The sequence below is a fragment of the Juglans microcarpa x Juglans regia genome, chromosome 5D, assembly GCF_004785595.1.
Source record: "Juglans microcarpa x Juglans regia isolate MS1-56 chromosome 5D, Jm3101_v1.0, whole genome shotgun sequence".
NCBI lineage: Eukaryota > Viridiplantae > Streptophyta > Magnoliopsida > Fagales > Juglandaceae > Juglans > Juglans microcarpa x Juglans regia.
The window spans coordinates 33,700,354-33,725,612 of NC_054602.1; the positions used below are offsets into that span (position 1 = coordinate 33,700,354).

A 25,259-nucleotide genomic window follows, 5' to 3' on the forward strand; every position below is an offset into this window, starting at 1 on the left:
CTTCGAATCTAAATAACTTAGTATCTAAAATGAACTCAAAGAGTTTATAGTTATATAAATTGCCACGATCCCAAACCAAATTGCTAAGATTGTTGACTTCCTCACAAAATGGACCCAAATTCCAAATGTACAAGTATTAGGCCTCCACTGGCTACCGTACAAATTATAATCATTTATGCCACTAATACTCGGCTAGTTTAGCTGTTTTTTTTTTTATTATTATTAAAAAAAAATTATTATTGTAACAGAATGTTAGCCAGCAACACCGACCCCATCTCGAATGTTGGATTTCCCAGAAGAAAGTTCCAAATGCATGTGATTATGGTTCGCTTTATGAGTAACTGCCCATGTGTATAAATCTGTAACCAAATGCATGAAATCTGTTCCCTAAGAACATGTGAGAATCTATAACTAGGAAGAGTATGACGTGGCAAGTCAGGATGGTAGAAATGGGCCTTACAGGCCTAGGTTTTCTGGATCAGAGTTAAAGCGAAGAGGGAGGGCCTTGCATTCATCACAAGGATTTTCCACTAAGGAATACTACAAGGCCTTCATATTTCTTTTGAAAAAGAATTGTACTGCACAACTAGAGATATCAATTCCACAAAAGTAAGCAGATATAAATCGCTAAAAGGCTGGAGTGGTAAAGAAACGAAAGAACAGACTCATACATGCCAAAACCATGGCTTCTAGGCACCGTGTTTGCACAATTAACATTCCCAAGGACAAATTAGATGCACCCAACCCTGCATGACACTTATAAGGCACCAAGTAAAAGGTGCTGCATTTGGTTAAGGGACCCAAACAAATAATCACAAAAGACGGCAAGACTCGGATGTAGGGCGGGCAATAACAGTACTTTTTTGTGTGGATAAACTGAACAACTTGCACATATTTATATACTACTCACTCCCCAAGTTTAATGAACCATCCTTCATCAGCTTAATGCTTAGACTGTTAAATCTCCCCCTAGAGTAATGTCGAGAAGCCTTTCTCCAATCCGTTCCGGTCTTCATCATAGCTGCAAATTCATCATAGCTGATGCGCCCATCCTGCATCCATAAAACTGTCAGATGGTACAATCAGCTAAAGCAAAACTGGGTTAGTGGAAAATTGTAGGTCTTAACCTTGTCTGTATCCACTTCCTGGAAGATGTCATTTGCTACGTCTGTACAATCATCTGTTCCATCTTCCATTAATGCATCCCGAAGCTCATCTGGTTCAATGTACCCATTGCCATCCTTGTCAAAGTAGGAGAAGGCCTTGCGAAGATGCTCGTCGTTAGCCATCCGTTGCAGATGGAGGGAAATAGCAAGAAATTCACCATAGTCGAGGGTTCCTTTCCCATTATTATCTACCTGTTCCCAGGAAGTTTATTCAAACCAAAATGAGCTAATTTACTATGACATCTTGGATTATGCTTTTAATAGCTTTAAAAAAGAGAAATGCTTCAAGGCAATAGACAAGGAGAATGGGAAATGGACACAAGACAGGAACAATGAAATTATTGGAATGAGAGACCAAAAGACACAAACCAAGTTGTTAAGAATCAAGGTGTTCTAATCATTCCTCTTCCCTGTCGTTGTATATTTTGTCCATTACAATGGGCTACTGGTGTCCCAACATGTCCCTTAAATGTCCGATTCTAGCATACAATGTCAAAACATTCAAAACATTTGATATTAAAATTTTAGACAACACCCAGGGAAAAAAAAAAGTAAGAGACATTAGACAACATGTCCAACATGTCTCCAGTATGTCAAGACATTTGACATGTCATGCCAAACAACCTGCACAGTCTCGCCAAGTAATCTAAGAGTAATATAATTAATGAAATAAAACATTGACTTTATGATGCTTTATGTCATTTTATTCATAGTACGATTAATTTATAATTTCTTTAAATCATTTCAAAATGACCTTCCTGTAAACAAGAAACTGGTACAAGAATGCATAAATTGTCAACAAAGTTTGCATAAAGCACTTGCCCAGAAAGCACACCCAAGGCTGTCCACCAATTATGTGGTATACAAAAAATAACACATCAAGTGTAATCACATGCATAGAAGGGGGTCTTGGAACATTTTGCTTCTGATGCTTGGTCGAATAATTATTATGGTCCTTATGATCATATTAACAATATGTTGAGCCTGGTTAAACAAGGCAACTACGGCTAAAAAGGGTGGTGATAAATATTGATTTTGAGAAGTTACACCTTGATGTTGTGAAGAGATATTAATGATCGTAAAATTAGAAGCAACTAAACTCACAGCTTCAATGAGCATCTGGACTTCGGACTCTGCAAGCTGGGATCCAAAATTTCTATGTCCAGCCTTCAGATCTTCAGTTGAAACAATACCATCATTATCAGTGTCCATCTTCTTAAACATCTCTTTGAAGTCTTCAACTTCTTCAATGGATAAGAAATCAGCAATAACCTGCTTCATCATACAATATAAATTGGTCAACACAAGAAACACTCTGAAACATGAAACAGGTATGAAGAAATGGTAAACCAACCCTCAAGGCTTTTCTTTTAAATCTGTTCATCATTGAAAACTGCTTAAGCCTTGACTTGACGACATCTCCAAGCGGAACATTTGGAGCCTTTTTAGCATTTTGGAGCCAAGGATGCTCTGTAAATAGAAGAAAGACAACAGGTGAAACATAATCAATGTTTATCAGACATGCTCAAATCTGACAAAAACCAAAAGTCTACAATATATTTATTCCATGTATCATAGCTTGTGATCCAAAACGACTAATGGGAGTTTCTTTTCTGCAAGAAATTTACCATTCATGGTTTACAGAAAATATTGTCAAGAAGTTTTGACATAATGTCAAAATCAATCAAGCATAACTAAAGTCAGCCCAAAGTCAGCATGAAAAGCAACATTAGAGTCCACCCTAATCTATACCTAGTTTTCCTTATATATTTGCCTCGTTTTTAAAATCAGACTTTAAAACGTCAAGATTTCTGTCACCTTATCAAGATAGCTATCTACAAATTAGTGTATAGATATACACCATCTAGCTACCTAATATTGCCGATTTGTCGCATAACAAACAATAAATATATTAATATGACCAACAACGTTATATATTTTCCTCAGCACCCTTCTTCTACAGAGATTTATGAGAAACAGGGAGAATCTTATTTTCATATTAATTCTTCAAAACTTAAACTCTAGCAAAAGTGGCTGAGTTCCATCTGTTAACTTATAGTCTGTGTTCTTTGCTTCCTTTGTTAATTTGATGAGAGTAGAGATATATAGAATGAGCATAGATTTTTTAAGTTCTGGACTGGTGGATGGACATGGATCAAAGTAACGTGCTGAAATGAGAAAAAAGCAAGTAAAAAAGTTTGATTACGATGCATTTACCAAATGTCATGTAATTTTTTTATAAGTATTTACCAAATTTCATGTAATGAACCCTAGTCATGTAGTAATATGATCAGCACAAAAGAGATGAAGAATACCAAGAACTTGCTTCGCAGTAAGTCGAAGCTTAGGGTCTGGCTCCAACATTTGCTTTACCAGAATCTTAGCACTCTCTGAAATATTAGGCCAAGGATCCCGTTTGAAATCTATTAGCCCACGAAGAATGGCCTGTGCAACACCTTGTTCAGACTCTGCACTTGAAATACACTGTTTAGGTCAATACCCATGGCGCAAAGGTTTGATTCATGAATAGTGCACACTGCATGCACACGCACTCACAGACAGGCATCCTGAAACACATAAAAACACACATACAGAGGGAGGGAGGCTGGCAGAGAGAGCACTACTATCACTATGCATATAATTACCTGCCCAGAATGGGGGAACCCCACAAAGTAAAATATAGAGAATAACTCCTGCACTCCATATATCTATCTCTGGCCCATAGTTCCGCTTGAGCACCTCGGGAGCCATGTAATATGGACTTCCAACAATTTCTGAGAACCTCTCACCTAATGTCAAAATCAAACAGTCAGCAATGATAAGCCTCACAACATTTGTCGATGAAGATGAGGGGATTTAAAATAAATACAACAAAACTTTTATGCTCTTCATAAGTTATCCAGGTTTACAGATATTTCATTTCCAAGCAAAATGCAGAGGAGAACCTTAGCCTCCAATCTCTTGTACCTAAGTCTCTCAACACGACTCCATACCAATTAACCAAACAGTTCTTTGTTGATGTATTAGTGTAACTATGGTAAAACAAATGAAGATAGTAAAAATCAGAAAAGGACAGCAAAAATCAAGTAAGGATTATGGTCAGTCCAAGTCTCAAAGCTTTAATCATATATGACAGTCACCAGGTGAATGTATGCCTGATAATTTGATTGGGAATATGTCTAACTAGTTCCGAAATTTACCCAGGATTAGAGATATAAACAACAAAGCGAAATAAAAAGCAAGTCTTCAAAATAGTATAAAAAACCCCTGCTATCTTATCAAGGCATGCAGGCACGGACACTTGAATCCACACATGCACATAACACACTTGTGTCGGCACACATGCACAAACCTAGTCAAGAAGTAAGAAGGATGAGAGAGACATTCAGAAAATCATATAATTAATATTCTAGTAATGAAGAAACCTTCCCAAATTCAAGTCAAATTAATTCCATTAGTGCAGATAATGAAACAACTGTAGATGAATATGATTCCATTAAAGAAAAAAGAAAAGGCACCAAAGATACGTGTATCAAAACCATTATAACTTCTAAGTCTCAATTAAGCATTATCACACAAGTGAGGTCATCCTTTTCATGTAATTAAGTGTCTGCATTCCTTATTCTTTGAGTAAAACTAGGATCGGACATGGTGGCACATAATTTCCTCCCCTTAAAGAGCTCTTAAAGATCTTTATACCCCCAAAAAAAATTCCTTGGTGAAATCTTCTGAATCACTAATAGTAGTGATTGAAATATTAAAACTGGAGCAAAATAGATAAAAATTAATCAACGGTCTGATTTAGAAGAAAATATATTCAATAACTTGATAGAGTCAGATCAAAAGTTCACTTCATAGAGTCAAAACTCCTTATCTCAAACAAGAAGTATTCAAGTTTTCCTTCATTTCATTTCTATATTCTTGTTTGGCAGCAGGCCATCTTCTTAGTTTCCAAGTGCAGTACAGAAAGACCTAGCCACCACCTTTTTCCCCAAATCACCCCTCAAACTCACTCTAAATAGCTGCATACCTTCAGAGGTTCTTTTGGATCTGTTCAGTACATGTCAAAACCACCAATTACAACCTAGCATCTTAGCTAAGAAAAATTTTGAAATAACATCTGCAATTAGGAGGCGTCCACATCATCATTCTTCGATCGGTGAACATGAGTGCAAACCAATTCCAACTCCCAAACACATCAAAATTAATAAGTCGACTACACTTTCCTACGGAAGCACAGGGGTTAACTTTAAGCAATGATGCTCATTCAAATAATCGCGCTCTCATATTGTATCCATAGAATGCATATATAACATGCCAAATTAGTCATAACAGCCCAACTCCTTTTCGAGACAAGTTACCACATATATCATTGGTTTCCTTAATCAAACTTAGTTTTTCATGCTTTCAAATCTAAGCTTAAGTCTCAATACTCAACGTATCTTGTTAGGGCTTTTCCCATCACTGAAATATTTGCAAAAACCGAACAGCAAAATTCTTACCGGGCTTGAAGAATATAGACAGCCCAAAATCGATGGCCTTCAATGGCGAATTCTCCTTCTTGTTGGCGAACAAAAAGTTCTCGGGCTTCAAGTCCCTATGAATCACCCCGTGCTTATGGCAAAGCTGCACAACCTCCACAATGGTCCTGGTGACCGCCGCGGCCGCCCGCTCGGTATAATGGCCACGCGCCACAATCCGATCGAACAGCTCACCCCCCTCGCACAGCTCCATCACCAAATGCACCGCATTGTCATCCTCGCACGCCTCCTTCAAGCTCACGATACTCGAATTCTTCGGCAAGTGCTTCATAATCGCCACCTCGCGCCGCACGTCGTCAATGTCCACAGCTGTCCTCAGCTTCCGCTTCGAAATACTCTTGCAGGCTAATAGTTCCCTACTCTCCCGGTCGATACACAGATACGTGACCCCAAACTCCCCACGGCCAAGCTCACGGTCGACTAAGTACTTCTCCTCGATATTCTCCTTGGACAAACCGGTTAAGACCGTGACCGGAGGCTTCTTCCCGGCGTTGGAGTCTCGCCGGGGGTGATCGTGTCCAGAGAAGCTCGATTTCACGTCCTCCCTGGCCACGGCAGCCGGAGATCTGCAACAATTTCCCATACTTCGAAGCTCTCGATCTCGTCCGGGATCTCGAAAAAGCCCTTACTAGCCGTAGCCAGGATTTCACATGATAATGCCGAAACCCCAACCCTAACCCTATACCTAAGTAGAGAGAGTCAAGTGCTGCGAGATCGAAGCGAAGTGTTGGTCTGCGAGAAACTCTGTAAAAATTTTAAAAAAACAAAAAAAAATAGCAAAGGTACGGTAACGGTCCAGATGGTTTTAGTATAGTGCATTTTTTTAGTGTTGTATTTTTTTAAAGTAAATATAAAATTATTAACTTATTGAAGATAATAAAACTTTAAATAAAATTAAAATCTTGAGTATTACAAATTAAATTCTTCATACTTCAAAATAGTTTAGAATTTTTTTTTTTTTTTTGGTTCGGTTGATGGACTTTTGTCGTCGGCTAATCATAGAGACTGGTTGGAACGGGACAGCGAATGTGAACACGACGAAGATTGGGGAGAGATTTAGCCGTTTAGGCGTTATATGCAATTTATTATTCCCTAGTTTGTCGTTGGAAAGGGTATTAAACGGACCCCCCCCTGGAGAAGCGACACTGGGTCGACAGACAGAATAATAAAGAAATCGCTTTTTATTTTAATAAAATAATTTAAAAGTCTTTTTTTTCCCACCCCAGAACTTGTTGCATATTCGTTTTCTCCCTCGATAAATGTCGTATATTCTGAATCCGTCTCCTCACAAGGGAATTAACACAGGCCTGATGATTATGTTCCCCGAATGCCTGCCCGAGGTATCGAGTAGGATTAAGGCCGATTGTGGGAGCAAAATGCAAGAGCCGATGATCTCAGACTCAGACACACAGAAAAGACCAGCAGGCGAAAGAAATGAGAAAGTAAAAATGCAAGTATATATGTTATCTCTTTTGGCATGCATTTTGAGATCAAAAAAAGGGGGAACCTGTTGTGTCTGTCTGTCTGTCTGTCAATTCTTTTAGTGTTTATTACCGTCAAAAGAAGTTAAGTGGGTCTCGGTTTTTGCACTCCAACGACCAGCTTTCTTCCTTTGATGTTTGCTTGCGACTTCAGCACAACTCGATCATTTTACATAGTACTACATTCATGATTGTGAGTAATCCTTAATTGGGCTCCAACTTTAAGAGGGAAAAGAGATGAGTCAGCCTTGACTGTTTCTAATTTTAGCTTTATTATCATATCATCTTTTAATTTTGTTCTATTTCGAAAAGGAATCATCATATGATCAGTGTAATAAGGGAATTAGTTAAGGGTTAGTTCTTTTTTATTTTTTGTGTTAACTTTGGGAAAGAGTGCTTATGTCTAAAGAGTTACAGAAGATTTTATTGTATTAAGGAATCAAAATTACGCTTTGGGGCGAAATCTCACTATCCAAAACACTCAGGAATACTAAAATGCTCATTAAATACATATTTAAAATGTCACGCGACGGATTGTCAAGTGTATCTCGAACGAAATATCTATCTAATGCTAGTTTGAGCTACTTGTCGAGCGAGATTCGAGCGAACTCTCTGTCTGAACTTTGCTCGAGCCACCTGTCGCACAAACGTCGAGCAATAAGTGGGTCGAGTCATCAAATCGGACAGACCTGTCCCCAAGCCTCCTTGAAAATCCACAAAAAGATAAAAATAAAAATAACGCTTTATTGTCAGGTCGGATCATCATATCGAGTTAACACATCAACAAAACAGACTCTACAAACCCAACACATATTGGCTAAACTTGGATCCATACATTCTACAAAAGGCCAGTTGGGAATTATTTCGTATAACAACTTACATCCAAAAGGGCATATTGATTGAAGTAGATTTTTCTTTTTGATCGATGAACCTCTCCTCAGATTGTTCAAGCTTTTTCAAAGTTTACGACTTTCTAGATGTCTCCTAAAATTACAACCTTTACCACAATGATGTTGCTCATAGATGAAATTATTTTATAGATTGGATTTTACTTAACTGTCAAGAGCTCCATTGCCTATGCTTTTGGTAGAAATTTTGTATGAATTTATGGCCATAGCTCATTTGGATAGTGAAAGTGTTTCATCTCATCTCATATTATCGTTACAATTTTATCAAATTTCTACACAAAATATAATAAACAAATTAACTTTTTCAAATTTTAAAATAATAATAATATTAAAAATAATATTTTATTTAACTTTCAACTTTCATCTCATCTCACAACTCACTATCTAAACGGCACCTAAGTAAAAAAACGTTGGCCAAACTTAAATGTGATATGATAGCTTCTTTAATTATACAAGGCATATAATATTGACTATTCATGCAAGCATAATTATAAAAACTTCAATGTGAAATTTGCAATTGATTGATGTGCTAATACTTTAGAGAAAATATGTTGACTAATATTTCTTGGTGCTTGCACTTTTCGTCCGGATGAAAACATACTTTGCGGTTTCCTTCTTTTCATATATAGGGATCCCTTTGAACTTGTGGAACTCGTACGTAGCTGAGAAATCATGTTTACATGAATAGAGCGGAAACAAAAATACAGATGTGTGAAACCAATGTTGGTTCCATATAGGTCTAACAATGCAGTAGCATACACTTTAGCTAAGGAAAGTCTATATTTATAGTCCGAATTAATTTGGATAGAAGACATACCTGAATGTATTCAAAGAATTGTAGAGAGGGAATGTTATTGTATTGAGTGATATCCAGTGATCAATGAAGATGGTATTTTTTTTTTCCAAAAAAAGAAAAATATTGGTGCCATATTGAATGCAACACGACACACATGTGACCAATTTTGGTGCGAGATTTGAATTTGGTATCTAAAAATCAAATTTGTTGTAGTGACTATATATCTTTACCAATTAAGCCAAGATGTTTTGGTAAAATATCCTGATCTGGACCTAATTAATCTTTATACATATATATGTGTGTGTATGTATATATGTATGTATGTGTATATATATATTTATATTAGGTAAGTAATTAATAGATAGCTAGCTTGGTTATAGCACAAATAACTCCATGGAGTGTAGTTTTTTTTTTCCCTAGCAAACAAGTAAACTTCTTTAGAAATTAGAAAAGATGATACATGAGGAGGGGTGGAGATCCCAACAAACACCTCAGAACAATAATAACAGTACAAAGTGGTGGATAAAAAAGAAAAAAATAAGTTTTTGCGATCAATTTCTTGGTCTTCACCCATGTCCTACAAAGAGGACACTATCTTAAAAGTCGATAATAAAATGTTTGTAAAAATTTGCAAACAATGGAACCTCCGTTGAACACATTGAGAGTGGCGGTGCACTGTTATTTGTTGTCTTGAGATAATTTTTAGAGAGATCTGCTGTCCCTTCTTCGTGATCATCGGTTAGAGAAAGCGATAACATAGAAGAAAACAAGGCATTGAGTGGACTGATCTATGGCCTGTGAACATCTACATTCCCGTGCTCCTATGATGGCACGTGGCAACCATGCTCCGGTGGGATGGAGATGGGGTGGCCCAGATCTAGAAGATCTCGACGAGATGAGTTGCTGGTACAACGCATGTAGCCGTCGGAGGCATCAATGAGCGGTGGTGCGTGAAGGCTACGCATCGATCATTTTGATGCGACTCCGCTTTGTCCCAGCAGATCGACGGATGGCAGATGACAGATAGGGTGGTGGGGCACATGTAGGCGAATGGCGGCTGTAGAGTAACAGATTTGACCAAAACTGAATCAGTAGAGGGAGAAGGGAAAAAATACTACCTTAAAAGTGTATACACAATATGTAAATAGAAAGGAGAAGGAGAGCTCTTTCTCCGGCGATATCTCACCGAGATGAAATTTTTTAGAGAGAATGGATAGTCTCTCTCTAGGGAGCTTGACTGCTATCGGTGTGTAGTTATTTAGAGGGAAGTCAGTTTACACCTTACAGCCATTGTCACCCCGATCATTTGAGGGTAAAGTACTTGTGAATACAGTAGCCTTTAGCTAAGCTGTTAAGAGTCGGCTTTTTATCTACTATCCCTTGTTCTTATAGGATGAGATAAGTGGGGATTAGATAGGAATAATGGTATCTATATATACTAATAAAACCTTTCATACGATTTATTTTATAATTAATATCGTATAAAGTACTATTACTTTAACTAAAAATACTATATATTTTTACTTGAATTAAAAATTTTAAAATAAAGTTATAAAAAAATGTATATGTATCGTTACTGATCATTAAATAGTGGTTATCTAAAACATGCATGACCAACGACAGACATTCATGTGTACATACGTATAATATAATGTAGCTAACATATATAATTTGTAGATCAACTATATATTAAATAATTAATATAGGCCAAATTATTAATCATGATTTAGAGTGTAACATCAGTGACATGATCAGGAGATACATCTCTGTCTATCTGCATTCAGTATCTTGACTACTTATATACTTTGTATGACTACGATCAATGAATGTTGTATGTTTCTCGATTTGTATTAATTTGTCACGCATGATCTGGATTTGAAAGCTTTTTGCCTCTGATCTCTTTCATATTTTGGTCTCCATATATTTTCCTGCCCTGAAAATGATGGTGCCAGCTCAAACAATCCATGTTGTATGGTGCCTGATCAATTAAATGTGAATTTCGGTGGTAATGCACGTCTTAGCTATACTGACACGTAATCCAATTCGTCATCTATTTTGTTTGCTCTGATTGAACCGATTTTGAAACTTTCCAATCAATCATATTCATTCATTCGCAATCATGGAGTGGCCTGGTGCATGTCATTCCAATTAAAGATAATGTTTTTTTTTTTTCTTGTTACAGCTCTGTCGTCCTCGTAAAACTGTACGTACCTAATTTTCTTTTTATTTTTTTCTCTTTTTGACGAAGTAATTAGCAAAGTAATACAGATGATCATTCAAGTAGCAAGCAAAAACAAAGCGATATCATGAACTAATTCTTCGGTCTGTAGGATTTCCTCGTTTGTTGTTGCAAATAAAATGAGGAAAAATGAGCCGAGTTGAAGATTAAAATTAAAAATTAAATAAAATATTATTAAAATATATATTTTAATATAATTTTATTTTAAAATTTGAAAAAAATTAAATTAATATTTATTTTATTTTATATAAGAGTTTAAAAAAATTAGAATAGTTAAATAAGATTTGTCGAAAAAAATTGTGAAAACATAGAAAACGTTGATATATTAATTATGAAAAATTAGAGGTAAATTCATAACCCATTTTTCTAAAGAATAAAATTATTATGCCTCCTAACCGCTCCATTTGATTTTTGGTAAATTTTTTTTTTATTTAATGATTAAGAAAGTGATTTTAAGTGTATTGATGTATTTTTTTATTTTTTAAAAATATTTAAATGTATTAAAAAAATATGAAAAAAAAGAAAAAAAAAACCACTAGACAGCACGTCCAACGATAAAAGTGGGGCGGTATAGTAGCCCTACTCTTTCTTAAATGATCTCGTTTATTTTTAGAGATAAGATGAATTGAGATTAAAGTTAAAAAGTTAAATAAAATATTGTTAAAATATATTTTTTAATATTATTTTTATTTTAAAATTTTAAAAAAATTAAATTATTTATTTTATTTTATATAAAAATTTAAAAAAATTATAATAATAAAATAAGAGATTTTTAACCAACCACGCCTAAATTGATAGTCTTCATGTGAAAGGTTTTCTTCCATTTGGTCAAAGACGTACGTACGGTACTGCATTCTAATTATTAAAGCATTAGAAATTTAGGTAATCCTAATTAACTAAGGAATATCTAATTTAGCGATTTCACAAAATTTTCACAGGTGATGACGTCTAGTCTGGCATCGTGCCAAGCGAAAATGCATGCCGCAGGCAAAATTGAAATTGAAATATCATTAATTATTTTTGTGATTTACTTTTGTTTTAGGCCGGCCGTGAGAAAGGACGTTTGAACTTTATAAATTCGTCCTCATCTTGCAGCACTAGCTCATACCGCTTGATCGAGCAAAATCGATGGGCTTGGATTTGTTTACATGAAGACGTACGTGCAGCACAAGCATGGAAGATTAACAACGATTTTCCGACCCTTCTTTTACTATGAATAGGTCACTTTGGTAATCTTTGAGCTGACTGTAATTTTCACATTGGTTTATATGGATTTGGATCCGGCCTACACTTTGGGCATAGAGACAGAGAGATCAGTTAGGGGCGGAGTTTTGGACAATGAATTAAGATAGAATGAGTTGAGATGAATGTTGAAAATTGAAAAAATATTATTAGAATATTATTTTTATTTTTGATTTTGAAAAAGTTGGATTATTTATTACATTTTGTTTAAAAATTTAAACAATTTGTAATAAATAGATGAAATCATAAAATGAGATGAGATAATTTTGGTATCCAAACCTTCCTTATATATACACAAAAAAGGTCTGCATAGCAATTACTATTGTCCATGTGATTTTTTCAAATAATATTAAACACTCAAGTAAATATTATGAGATCCACTTTATTTTGATCTCCATAATATATTATAACTATGTTGTCAAACTATCCTCAATATATATACCACATGATCATATCAAAGCGATAGGCGAAAATCCTAATTACATACTCGTATATATTCTTAAGAGAGTTATGTCATATACTAAAATATACTCTCATTTCACTCTCATCATACCATATCGATGGGTATACACGACTGACAACCCTCATATTAGTTCTTATTTTTTTTTAAAAAAAATTTTTAAAAAAGGTTTAATGATTGATAAGCCAATGCGTGTCAGCATATAATATAGTGATAAGATGAGAGTAAGACTAGATTATATTATGTATATTAGGTTCTTTATTTGCAATAATCTATTATATATATATATATATATATATATATATATATATATATATATATACCTATACAAAAAAATGAAACGCGCGCGCACACACACCAATCTTATAATAGGAATTTGATTATGCAACTTTGTAACAATTAAAACATCACTTTAAAGTTTAAACTTTTACAAAGGAAACTCAAGTGGCAAGTTGAGCCTTTACTAGGAACATCTACCCTGTAGTTAAAGAATTTGAAACTCCACTTTCCCTTATAAATCCTCTTAGGGCCACCCTAGAATTCGATGTGGCTAGCTAATTAGTAAAATACAGGTGAGTGTGGAAGGGGAGATTAGTCGGGATGGAGAAATAGTCTCAAGCACCATCATCAGAAAAAAGATGCATCACTTTATATAGATTAATTTATTTCAAGATATATATGTGTGTACATATGTATGTATGTATGTATGTAAATTACCGCTCTGTATGAAAAGCACTCTACCTCCCACTACGTATATATATATATTCAGCGTGGCCTGTAATGTGATTGATGGAACATGGTCAGAGCTGGGTTTGACTGATTTATCGTAATAGAAATCTGTCGAACTCATGCATCTTGAGTGCCGCCACTTAATCATTGATTACTCGTATTATTAACACGTGAGAATCAGATGCCGAACTGAATTTCAAGTGATGATTCAAACGCACTAGAGCATCTGGAGTGATAGGAAAGACCGGCAGCTCAAATTCGGAGCATTTGTGGTATGATTTCGACCAAACAACATCAAGTCGACCGAGGAATTAAGCTGGTCATTTTGACTACGCAAGATCAAACTGATTGATCAGGAAGATATGTAATTCAAACCTAGGACTATCATCTAAACTAAGGAAGATCGTAGCAATTGAGGAGGTCCTTCGATCCTCATGACCGAGTACGCCCTTAATTTTCTAGCCAAGCAAGTCCATCCCAACTGAGTGGAAAGACTAGCAATATTTAACGCACTAATTGTGGCACTTAATCAGTCAATATTATAAGTTCATTACTTTGGCTTAGGGTATTAAAATAATGCATAAGTACATCCCAACTTGAAAAAACTTTTGTTGGCTAACAAGAGTACTTAATTTTTGCCTTTTTAGGCCGACATCTATTTTCTTAGTTTAGTAGTGATTTCATTTCAGATCTGTTTCCGATTTTGTTGTAGACTTAGGCTGCGTTTGAATGTTGAGCTGAGCTCAGTTGAGTTAAATTTTTTATGAATAGTAGTGAGTGGAGTAGAGGAATGAGTTATGTGGGGCCCATCTAAACTAAGTTTAAAGTGTGTTTGGATGTTAAGATGAATTTAGTACTTTTTATGAGAAATTAAAAAATGTTGTGGGTCCCACGTATAAAGATGTTTTAAGTTAAAAAAGTCTGTGAGTACCATGTGTAAGAAGGTTTTGAGTTGATGTGAGTTTAATAATTTGAGAGTTAGATATTTGGATGTTAGACTCAGCTTAAAGTTAGACTGAACTCAACTAAGTTTGGAAACCAAACGCAGAAACTAGTATATGACATAACTCTCTTACAATATCATGGTCTCAACTAGTAGTAGTAGTACTACTGCGCTGCAGAAACATTTAAGCACATGAGAACGCATTTTCCAAGCTGAATATATATGATGCAGACTTTTAATTAGTTTTAATTTCGAGCAAATTTTTATAAGTATTATAATACTTAAAATATTTATACTAATTTTCAGCTTGGAAATTTTCGAGAAAATAATTAGTGCAATAGAATATTTTCATTAATTTCGAGCAGATTTTAAGTAATAGTGCAGTACTAATTACTAATATTTAAGAGTACAATGCAGAAACAGAACATGAAAATATATATATATATATATATGTATATATAAGTACCTGTGTTTCAATAAACCAAGTACAATCTATAATTAGTACTATGAATAATCTTTATACGTGCGGAACGTATAATATATATATACAGCATGCTTAATTTAAACATAGGACCTGAAATTGGTGCCATGCATAATATTAAGCCCAAAATAATAGCGTACGTGGAGCAACCATATTAATAAAGACAGTCTCCCAACAAGCACTGCGCGCATGCACGCGCGCGCAGAAACCTAACATTCTCTTGATCTTTCACATGCTAGCTGCCAGCAGCCACAGCCCACAGCCACTTAGCATCTGTCGAAATTAAAAGATATATAAATTTTTTAATCATAAATAAATTTTAAAAATAGAAATTTACATAACTTGACGTGATACATATAAAATAGAAGAAGAATAATCGTATGACATAAATTAAGCCGATCTATAAATTAGAAACCAGTAAGGTGCGAATACGTACTGGTTTAGTGCTTGTTGAGACCATATTGCATATATTTCTCGAAATTTGTTTCCTGTAGTTTTGAATAAATTAAGGTCGGTCGTCACTACTGATGTATTAGCTAGGTATAAATATCTTAGTTTCTACGTACCCACCTTAATTTCTTTTTCTGCTTACCTACCTCGTAACCTAGCTATAGTCACCTCCTAAAATCCCCTAAACGAAACAGAGGATTCTAGAAAAGACAAATCTCTGTCATGCATGTGCTTGACTTTCCTCAAATGGAGTTCTTCCGAGGCATATATATAAATAATAAATCAAATATCTCTGCCTTGGGAGATAAATGAGAGGCCAGCCTATTGGACGGGCATCTGGAGGACGGAAGAGTTGTGTGAATCAAGGTTGCATGCGTACGTGCACTGTAAAATATTGGAAGAGAGAGGAGAACAGGTCAATCACGATGCTTGCTCTTTACGTAATCCTAGCTTAATATGGAAGATATAGAGCCTGGTCTCAACATAGAATTTCATCTAACGGGTCAATGTAATTATATTAATGGATTACCAGCCAATTAATGGGAAATGTATACCTTCTTAGAAGTCCGTCAAAGGGTTATACTAATGAAAATAATTATAGTAAATTATTTATTTATTTAATTTTAAAATTATTTAAAGCGACTCTGATCCTGTTTTGCCGATTTGTTAATATTGAAAAAGGATTAATTCATTAATTAATGGGGTCAAATGTTTGGGCCGGGAAGGCCTATATAATAGAATAAGCCGTAAGCGGCAAGTGTGAACCACAAGACTCGTGGGTCCGAAGCTTTCCTGCTTGAAATTTTCTGCATGCACGCCACGTGGACGGAGACGGTAGGCATCACGTGGGACATTAGACAACCGCGTAAATGATTAAACAAAATGGACGGTCTAGGGAGCTCGTTAAAGACTTACAGTAAGCTTGTTGACCTTGAAGTTATCGGAGGAAAGTAAAAAACATGAAAAAACAGAGCTCCATGGCCAACCGGATCAAATCGATCGATCGATCGTTAAGATCGCCTGGTTTTTGTCAACTTCGTGGTCGCAGAAAGGACCAAAATAGCTTTTAAGAAATGAAAATGTTTAAATAATTTTATAAACACAAATAGATTATACAAAATAAATTTATAAATTAATATGTTTTTATAAAATCTGTTAGATCTATTTTATAATAAAAATAATTTTACAATTCCGTACCACATTTACTTTTACTAATCCTTTTATAATTAAAGTATTTCCTATTTTCATTCTATTTCTATTTTTTAAAAATAAGTAAGTGCTATAATATATGCATGGTTGATTAACTATGACACGAGTAGTTCGCTAGGAATGCTTTGTAGAACTGGCCACAGTGAATAAAATCCCAATATCTCGTAAGCGTGACGACGCGTAAACGCAATGGGAACAAACGGGGATGTACACAAAAAAAGAAAGGAGAGAGAGAGAGAGAGAGAGAGAGTGTTTCCGCGTAGACAGATGAGACTGGGAGGAGACTGTTCATAACTAGAAGGAAAGAATGGAAGAAAAACTCTCTCTCTCTGTGTCGTTTTTTTTTTTTTTTGAGAAATCGGAACGAATATTAAAAAAACGCTTCGTTTGACACCTATGAAACAAGAAAATCTTCTTCTTTTTCTTCTTTGACGATTCACACCTGCTATTCACACCAACCTGATATAAATCTCTCTCTAGCTTTCTCTTTCCGTCTTTCTCTCTCTCCTCTAATACAGCTTTTGCAGCAAAATTGAATCTTGTACTTGCTTTCCTTGATTTTGTAGGTGTTATGGAGGGACATCCTCTTCATCCTCGTCCTCATCATCTTCATCAGCAGCATCAGCATCAACAACAGCATCATATCAGTGTTAACGTCGATGCGAGTGATAGATTTCCTCAATGGAGTATTCACGAGACAAAGGAGTTTTTGATAATCCGAGCAGAGCTCGATCAAACTTTCATGGAAACGAAGAGGAATAAGCTTCTGTGGGAAGTTATTGCCACAAAGATGAAAGAAAAGGGTTACAATCGCAGCGCTGAGCAGTGCAAGTGCAAGTGGAAGAACCTCGTTACACGTTATAAGGTACTTATATATCAAGAAACGTTAATCTTTAATGAAACTCTACTTATTGCTTTGAAGATTTCTGTTTTTCTGTTTCTTTCCCTTTCTGGATTAGGGAAACTATTATCAGTTCAGTTTTATGGCTTTGGTAAATCGTTCTTGGTTTGTTTTTTCATTTTTAGGGGTGTGAGACAAAGGAAGCTGAACCGATGAGGCAACAATTCCCATTTTACAATGAAGTTCAAGCGATTTTCGCTGGAAGGATGCAGAGAATGCTATGGACTGAAGCGGAAGTAGGAGCGAGCGGGTCAAAGAAGAAAGCGGCCCATCTATCATCGGACGAAGAGGTAGATAACGAGGACAGTGAGGGAGAGAAGGCCGGTAGCTCCAGGAAGAAGATAAAAAAGAGCAAGAGCAATATTAATATTGGAAGTAGCAGTGGTGGGATTAGTGGAAATATCAAGGATTTGAGGGAGATATTGGATGACTTCATGAAGCAACAGATGCAAATGGAAGCGCAATGGAGAGAAGCATTCGATGCGAGGGAAAACGAAAGAAGGTTGAAGGAGATGGAGTGGAGACAGACAATGGAAGCATTAGAAAGCGAGAGGATAATGATGGAGCAGAGATGGAGAGAGAGAGAAGAGCAAAGGAGGATGAGAGAGGAGGCTAGGGCCGAGAAGAGGGACGTTCTTATCACAGCTCTGCTAAACAAACTCAGGCGAGAGGATATGTAGTACTCAGCTTTCTTCATTCATTATTCTTTCCATCGATCGGAGTAGTACTGGGTCGAAGCAACCTCTCTTGAGACTTGAGAGGTTTGTCTTTGGAACTGATCTCATGTTGGAGATATGTTGTGGTTCTTATAATGGCTTATCATCTATTATGATCTCCTACTGTATTGCCCACTACTGAGGATTCTTTGGCATAAATATTCACCAGAAAAGATAACATTTTCATCTTTTTATTTATTTGTTTCGCTGATGATCTCCGAATTAGTATCGATCTAAATCATTCAGTTCTATTAAATATTATATCTATCTTTCAGAGAATTAGATCATCACCAAAAGCTAGCTAGCTCCCATACACTTTAAATTAATGCGATCATAAAATAAAAGCACCGATTTCTTGTTAATTTAGTGCTGATCTGGATAAAACAACACAATTTATACACATATTTAGCTGAGTAAAAACCTCGAAACATTAGCACACGTCCGAGGTAATAAGTAAGAACATAGCATTCCACTATATATGATGCACGTTCAGTCCTTCTTGATCAATGTTAGTCGTACGGCATACTTTTCACTTGGATGCAGTCTTGCAGACAAACTAATTATATATACAAAGATATATCTCGCTCTTATTAGGTATTTTGTGGTGCTGCTAGTCCCTGATAAGTACTAGTACTGTTTTATATTACTTTTTAGCCATCAAAACCTAGAAATTAGCCGAATAGAAATTATCTTTGAAAGTTATGGCCAGAATAGTTATGAAAATATTGTCCTATATATACATTGATCTTTGTTTATTTTGTAGTTTCTGATCATTTCTAGCTTTTCATGGGTCGAAATAAGCATTTTCATTTCAGAGTCAGTAGTAGTACTACTATCAGATCAATTGGTTCTGTTTGCTAATCGACACATGCATGGTGGTTAATACTAGCTAGCTAGTAATCTGGCAGCTGTAATTGCGTTGAAAGTCATGATCACAATGGAAGGAAGCTGATCTTCAATAACCCGAAAAGATTAACACAAAGATGGATGTTATCTTGTTAGAATATATTATAATAATTATTATTATTAGATTTGAAAAAATTGATCCGTTTATTTTATTTTGTATGAAAATTTAAAAAAATTAAAATGATAAGATAAAATAAGATGAGATGATTTTTGTAATCCAAATTAAACGAGCCCTGATTGTGAGTAATGTTTTATTTTGCTTGGGTCTGTATGTCATGCATATATCCAGATCTTCGATACATATATCTCTCTCCGTGTGTGTGTATATATATATGTCTGTGTGTAATTTTAAGCTTCGTTAATTCTTCATGGGAGATCTGAAATAGGAAGGGAAGGATGCTAAGAATTAGAATAGTTTCGTATATATGAAACATATAGCTAGATCGATCTAGTCGTTGTCATGCAGCCAGCTGCTGTGTGTGAATCATGCACACACACACACACACAGAGCTAGCAAGGCTATCTTGATAGGCTTCGCTGGAGACAATATTTCTGAGTTTGTGATCAATAATTTCTGCTAAAATATTTTGGAATCATGTATTTGAATATCTGTGTGTATGATCTCGATGCTTATAATTAATTTATATACGAGATAAATTATTTTGATCTCATGCGTACTTCATATAAAAAATAATTTCTTACTTGAAAATTAAAGAAAATAAAATTAGATCATATATATATGTACGTTAATACAATTGTTTCTTTGCTAGCTATCTATATACGCGTATTGATCATCAAGTAATTGCCTGCAGGATGATTAATTAATATGAAACTTATTACAGGGAATTAATATTCTTGAAAGTATTGATCTAGCTACAAGTACGTACGTACGCATTAGGATTTTTGTGTATTTACAATATTAATAATATTTAGTTTCTTTGTATTTTTTTTGTCATATATATCATTATCAGCTGTTCATGATCGGTACTATCCATGAACTGGTATATATACAATCCTTTTCATTGTGCTAGCTTCTATTATTTATTTATTTATTACGTACGTTGTATATAATAATCTTTAATTCGCTGATCATTTGGAGTTACGCCCTCATTGTGTATGTGTGTGTATATATATATATCGATCTCTGATCAAGAGCTAGCGAGCTTTTCCATTTATGTTTTTATTAATTAATTTGAAGTTGCTCTTGGCCCTCCATTAATTAAATAAATTAATAAACTTCTTGATTTTAGAAATTAAAGAATATAATTTCCTTTTTTTTATCATTTTTTTTATGTTCGTTCGATCGACGGTATATATGTGTTCATGATTATATATCATATACTATACTTGATTGAGTTATTTTCTAATTACCTGCATCATGATATATATATTAAAAAAAAAATAATTGCCAGGCCGGCACCTGATCGTATGCAAAGATAAAACGGTAAAATATTTTATCTTTTTAAATCAAAGTCAAAGAGTGCCACTAATCATGTCTTGCTGTTGTAGTTGCTGTACTAATATTTAATGACAATGGTCTTGCAAACAAACTTGCTTTGATTAAAATCTTCCATTAATTTAAGGATGCATTAATTGCGCGCCGACCATGCATTTCGATTAAAATTAATATTCATGTAATTTTTAATTTTTAATTTAATGAGAGAATAAACAATACAAAATTTTCATCTCATTTTATCATTACACATTTTTCAAATCTTCATATAAAATATAATAAACAATTCAACTTTTTCAAATCTCAACACAATAATAATATTAAAATATAATATTTTAAATACTAAAATAAAATATAAAATTCTTATTTCACTCTCTAAACCTTTCCTAAATGTTTATTTATTGAAGCATGTGAAACGTCTGGCCTTTTATATAATTAATATGTAGATTTCTTGTATTTTATTTTTTTTTTCCTTTCTTTTCTCCATGTTTTAATGAGAGAACACCCTTTTTGTTCACATACTTTAATATTCTAATTAATTAACGCCAACAATATTATGAACTTTGCATGGTTTCGCGCGTTTTACCACCGCCATGCACCCCACCGGCCATGCAGTACCCTGGCCCCCCCGATCACAGCTTCCCCGGCCTCGACACCCTACTTTTCATGAGATCTAGATAGTACTACTTAAACCTTTTTATATTTTCTTTTTCCTCAGAGAAAAGCCGAATTGCCCCCATCGAACTTTCTTTTAATCCTCCTTTTGTGATCTTTTAGGAAGTGCACGAGCACTGAGCACACGTACGTACGTACAATATTTAATTAGACACGAGAAATAGATTTTAAAAAATAAAATTTAATTGACTTAATTACGTGATATATTAAATTATAAAATTATTTTATTATAAAATAGATTTAACTTATCACATACAATTATATTATAATATCTCTTTATATCTATATTGTTAAGTGTTCCAATTAGCTCTAACTACCAATGGCACTGCCTTTATACCAATCACTTCTTAACTGAGTCACTTGGTTGCGTTTAGATATTGAATTGAATTGAGTTGAGTTGAATTGAGATAAAAATTAAAAATTAAATAAAATATTATTAAAATATTATTTTTTAATATTATTATTATTTTAAAATTTAAAAAATTGAATTAATTATTATATTTTATATTAAAATTTAAAATAATTATAATAATTAAATAAAATAAATTAAGATAAGTTTGAATTACCTATGTGTCAAGTGAGTTGAGTTTAGCCGCGAGAAGTGAGGTCCAGCTAGAGCTATGCAAGCAGACACACAAGCGCGTCTTTGACAAAAGTTCTTGTACAAAATGCTCGCACCGACAGATATTTTTGGCTGGTGCTGGTAAGTTCTCCGACATTTTTTGTTTTTCATAATTTTTTGAGGATTATTGCATCCAAATTTTTTTTTTTTTATAAATTAACGTAATTTTATATAATCTGTTAAATTTATTTTATAATAAAAATAATTTTATAATATAACGAATCACATCAAATCATATTAATTTATAGAATTACTTTATGTAATCACTTTATAATTAGAGTATTTTTCTAATTTTTTTTTGTCATTTTATTGAATCTGTTCTATATAATGATTTGGATTAGTTAGCAGTCTAGATATTTTTAATTATTATTTGAGAAAGTCTACTATACTGTCCCATTACGACCATTTAATTTGATCGCTGGTCAAATTTTTTTTTTTTTTTTTACTTAGTAGTTAAGGAAGTGATTTTAAATGTATTGATATATTTTTTTATTTTTTAAAAATATTTAAATGTATTAAAAAAAATGAAAAAAAAAACAAAACCACTAAATAGCACGCCAAGCAGTAAGAGTGAGGCGGCATAGTAACCCACTCTTATTCTTTTGGGTCCTAGCTCTAGTATATAGGTTTTATTTATAAGGTACCATGCGATCGAAGCAAGCTATATCTCAAGACTAGGCCATGAGCTGTGGGAAAACAATGGGGATCGAAACCTGTGGGAAATGTCAATTTCCGTGTCCAACAGATGGCGGGTGGCCGAATTTACCAGCATAATATTCAAACTAAATGGTGAAGATTTAACAAGGTACCATAAAAGCCGAAATTTAACCCGGTAATTGGCAATTTGGCATTGCAATTGTTCAAGAATTAATTGTAACTCAGAAATTATTTAGATTCCGGCCATTAATTTGAACATAATCATATGAAAGATTTCAAATTAATCAGCATTGTTATACATAGCTACAACGAAATGACTATTTTCTGTTAAAATAAGTATGTATCGTCGTAAATAATCATTCTTATTGTAAATAATTGATTACAAATACTTATTTTTCTTGTAGTATCATTTCACAAGTATTAATTAATATTTGATCAGATATTTATATAATATATATATATATAGACTTTACAAATTCACAATATATATATATATATATATTAGTCTTATACATAATGAAATTTGTATAAGATTTCGTAAGAAAGTGTAGCATTTTACTTGGTTTGAATGGAATTGACGCTCGATCGGTTGTCAAGGATTGTCATGATTAATATCAAATCGGATTGTAATTATTAGTTCTTGAACTAATTAATGTCTATTAATCGTAGTGTGTTAATGTCTAATCGGAGTTGGGTAGTAATTAATTCATAACATCAACATAACACTTTCTCCTCTTTGGTTAACTAAGTCATGGCAATAATTTTTGGGTTAATTATTCAAGGAAGAATAACTATTACATTAATTATCAATTCCAGATAACAATTAATTCTTTGAAAAAACCGTGCATGACATTGTATTACATGTGTACTAGAATTCTTAAATCATATTAATTGGTTTCGAAATTTCGTGACATGATTAATTAGCTCTTAGGATATTAATTAAACTCATATTTACATTATATATATCCATCGTATTATTCCAAATGTGATTACGATAAAATCTAAAATTGCTTAATGAAAAAACTTAAAAATATAAAGAAGATTACTTTTTATAAGCAAGATTTGGCCTTGTTTGTTTTAACAACACATCTCATCTAATCATTACAATTTTTTCAAATTCTGATTCAAAATAAAATAAACAATTCAACTTTTTCAAATCTTAAAACAATAATAATATTTAAAAAATTATTCTAATAATATTTTATTCAATTTTTAACTTTTATTTCAACTCATTTCATTTTATTTATAAAAACAAATGAGATCTTAAATCAGAGAAACGTTCATCGAATTACAAGGCCTAGCTACCTATATCGTTCATCTATTCATCGTCATAAAAAGGCCTCCATATCATGTTAAACTTATAACTACAAATTTTACCATAAAAACCTTATAAAATTTAAAATTTGTGTAATTCGTGAGAGACATCGATCATGCATCAATCTAATTATAAATAATTTTTAATTTGAATATTTCTACTTAAAAAATGATTTATCTATAATATTTTATACAATATATTATATAACAATATGTTAAATAAAAGATATTTTTATAAAATATCTTATAAAAATAATATAATTTTATAAAAATATACTTTATTTAATATATTATTATACAATATATTGTTTTCTACTTTCACTTTTCACTTGTACGTACCTAGTTTAGACGTTGGCTCACTGTTTGTCTTGGTGGAGACAAATGTGAATGGACTTAGGTGGATCCTTTCGAATTCATTACATGACATGATTTTTCATCCGCTGACTTTTGAGAATTTGTGCTCGATTTCAGCTCTTAAGGCCATTGGTCAAATCATTAGACTGTACGTACCTATATCTTCTTATATATAAATACTTTTAAAAAAATAATAATTATAATCGTGAATATATAAATAATACATAATTATTTTAAAAAAATAATACATACAAAATTTATATGAAAAAAATAATTTAATAATAAATTCTATTATTTTTTAAAGTGATTGAACGGTATTTATACACTTTTACGACTGCACGTAATTTTACTGTACCTTTATCCATGATGAACAGTGCTTTGGTCTCACATTTTTTTCCCATTTTGCCCCTGGTTTTATGACGTATTTACGTTAGTTCTGTTTTGGTTACTTCTCCACCGACTGACTTTTTTGTCTTTTACCTATCTGTTTTGTCCTTATTTCGTTGTAACATTCCAGAAACTGTTTCCTTCATATGCATGAGTCCAAACATAAATTATTAGCAAAGAAATAATTATACCCACATAGACGAAAGCAAGGCAGAAGCAAACACAATCCTTTCAAATTTATACAAATTCACTAAATAAATCATATCCATTTACACGAAACCAAAACAAATCCGAACAAAGAGATAAATCGCAAACAGATTCATACCCATATATATATGACGCCAAACCAAATCCAAACACAATCTGTAATACATGTCTATATCTAAAAAAAAATTGTTCAATCAGACGATTTAGAAACACCATTCTTTACAAAATGAAATTAGATCCAACCAAACACAATATGTAATATTTACTTTGATCTAAAAAAAAAAATAAACATGTTAAGTGTAATCACGAAATATAGAGAAGTGAGATATGAGGGATTTTTAGACCCAAAACCGCACGACCTTTTTTTTTGTCTGTTGACTAACTAGGGGTGTAAAAATTAACCAAGAAACCAGACCGAACCA

General features: G+C 33.5%; 2 protein-coding genes across 2 annotated transcripts; one reads left to right on the top strand and one right to left on the bottom strand.

Moving 5' to 3' along the window:
* Positions 1 to 599: 599 nt before the first annotated feature.
* LOC121264595 (calcium-dependent protein kinase 13-like) lies at positions 600 to 6,470 on the bottom strand. Its single transcript, XM_041167855.1, has 7 exons — positions 5,669 to 6,470; positions 3,812 to 3,955; positions 3,482 to 3,634; positions 2,521 to 2,636; positions 2,271 to 2,438; positions 1,128 to 1,358; positions 600 to 1,052 (listed from the first exon to the last, which is right to left on the bottom strand). The coding sequence occupies exons 1-7, from the start codon at positions 6,288 to 6,290 to the stop codon at positions 903 to 905; spliced, it is 1,584 nt and encodes a 527-aa protein (XP_041023789.1). The 5' UTR covers positions 6,291 to 6,470; the 3' UTR covers positions 600 to 902.
* A 10,508-nt stretch (positions 6,471 to 16,978) lies between these two features.
* Positions 16,979 to 18,456, top strand: LOC121264597 (trihelix transcription factor GT-3b-like). The gene is made up of 2 exons (XM_041167856.1): positions 16,979 to 17,510; positions 17,672 to 18,456. The coding sequence occupies exons 1-2, from the start codon at positions 17,217 to 17,219 to the stop codon at positions 18,224 to 18,226; spliced, it is 849 nt and encodes a 282-aa protein (XP_041023790.1). The 5' UTR covers positions 16,979 to 17,216; the 3' UTR covers positions 18,227 to 18,456.
* The last annotated feature ends 6,803 nt before the right edge of the window (positions 18,457 to 25,259 follow it).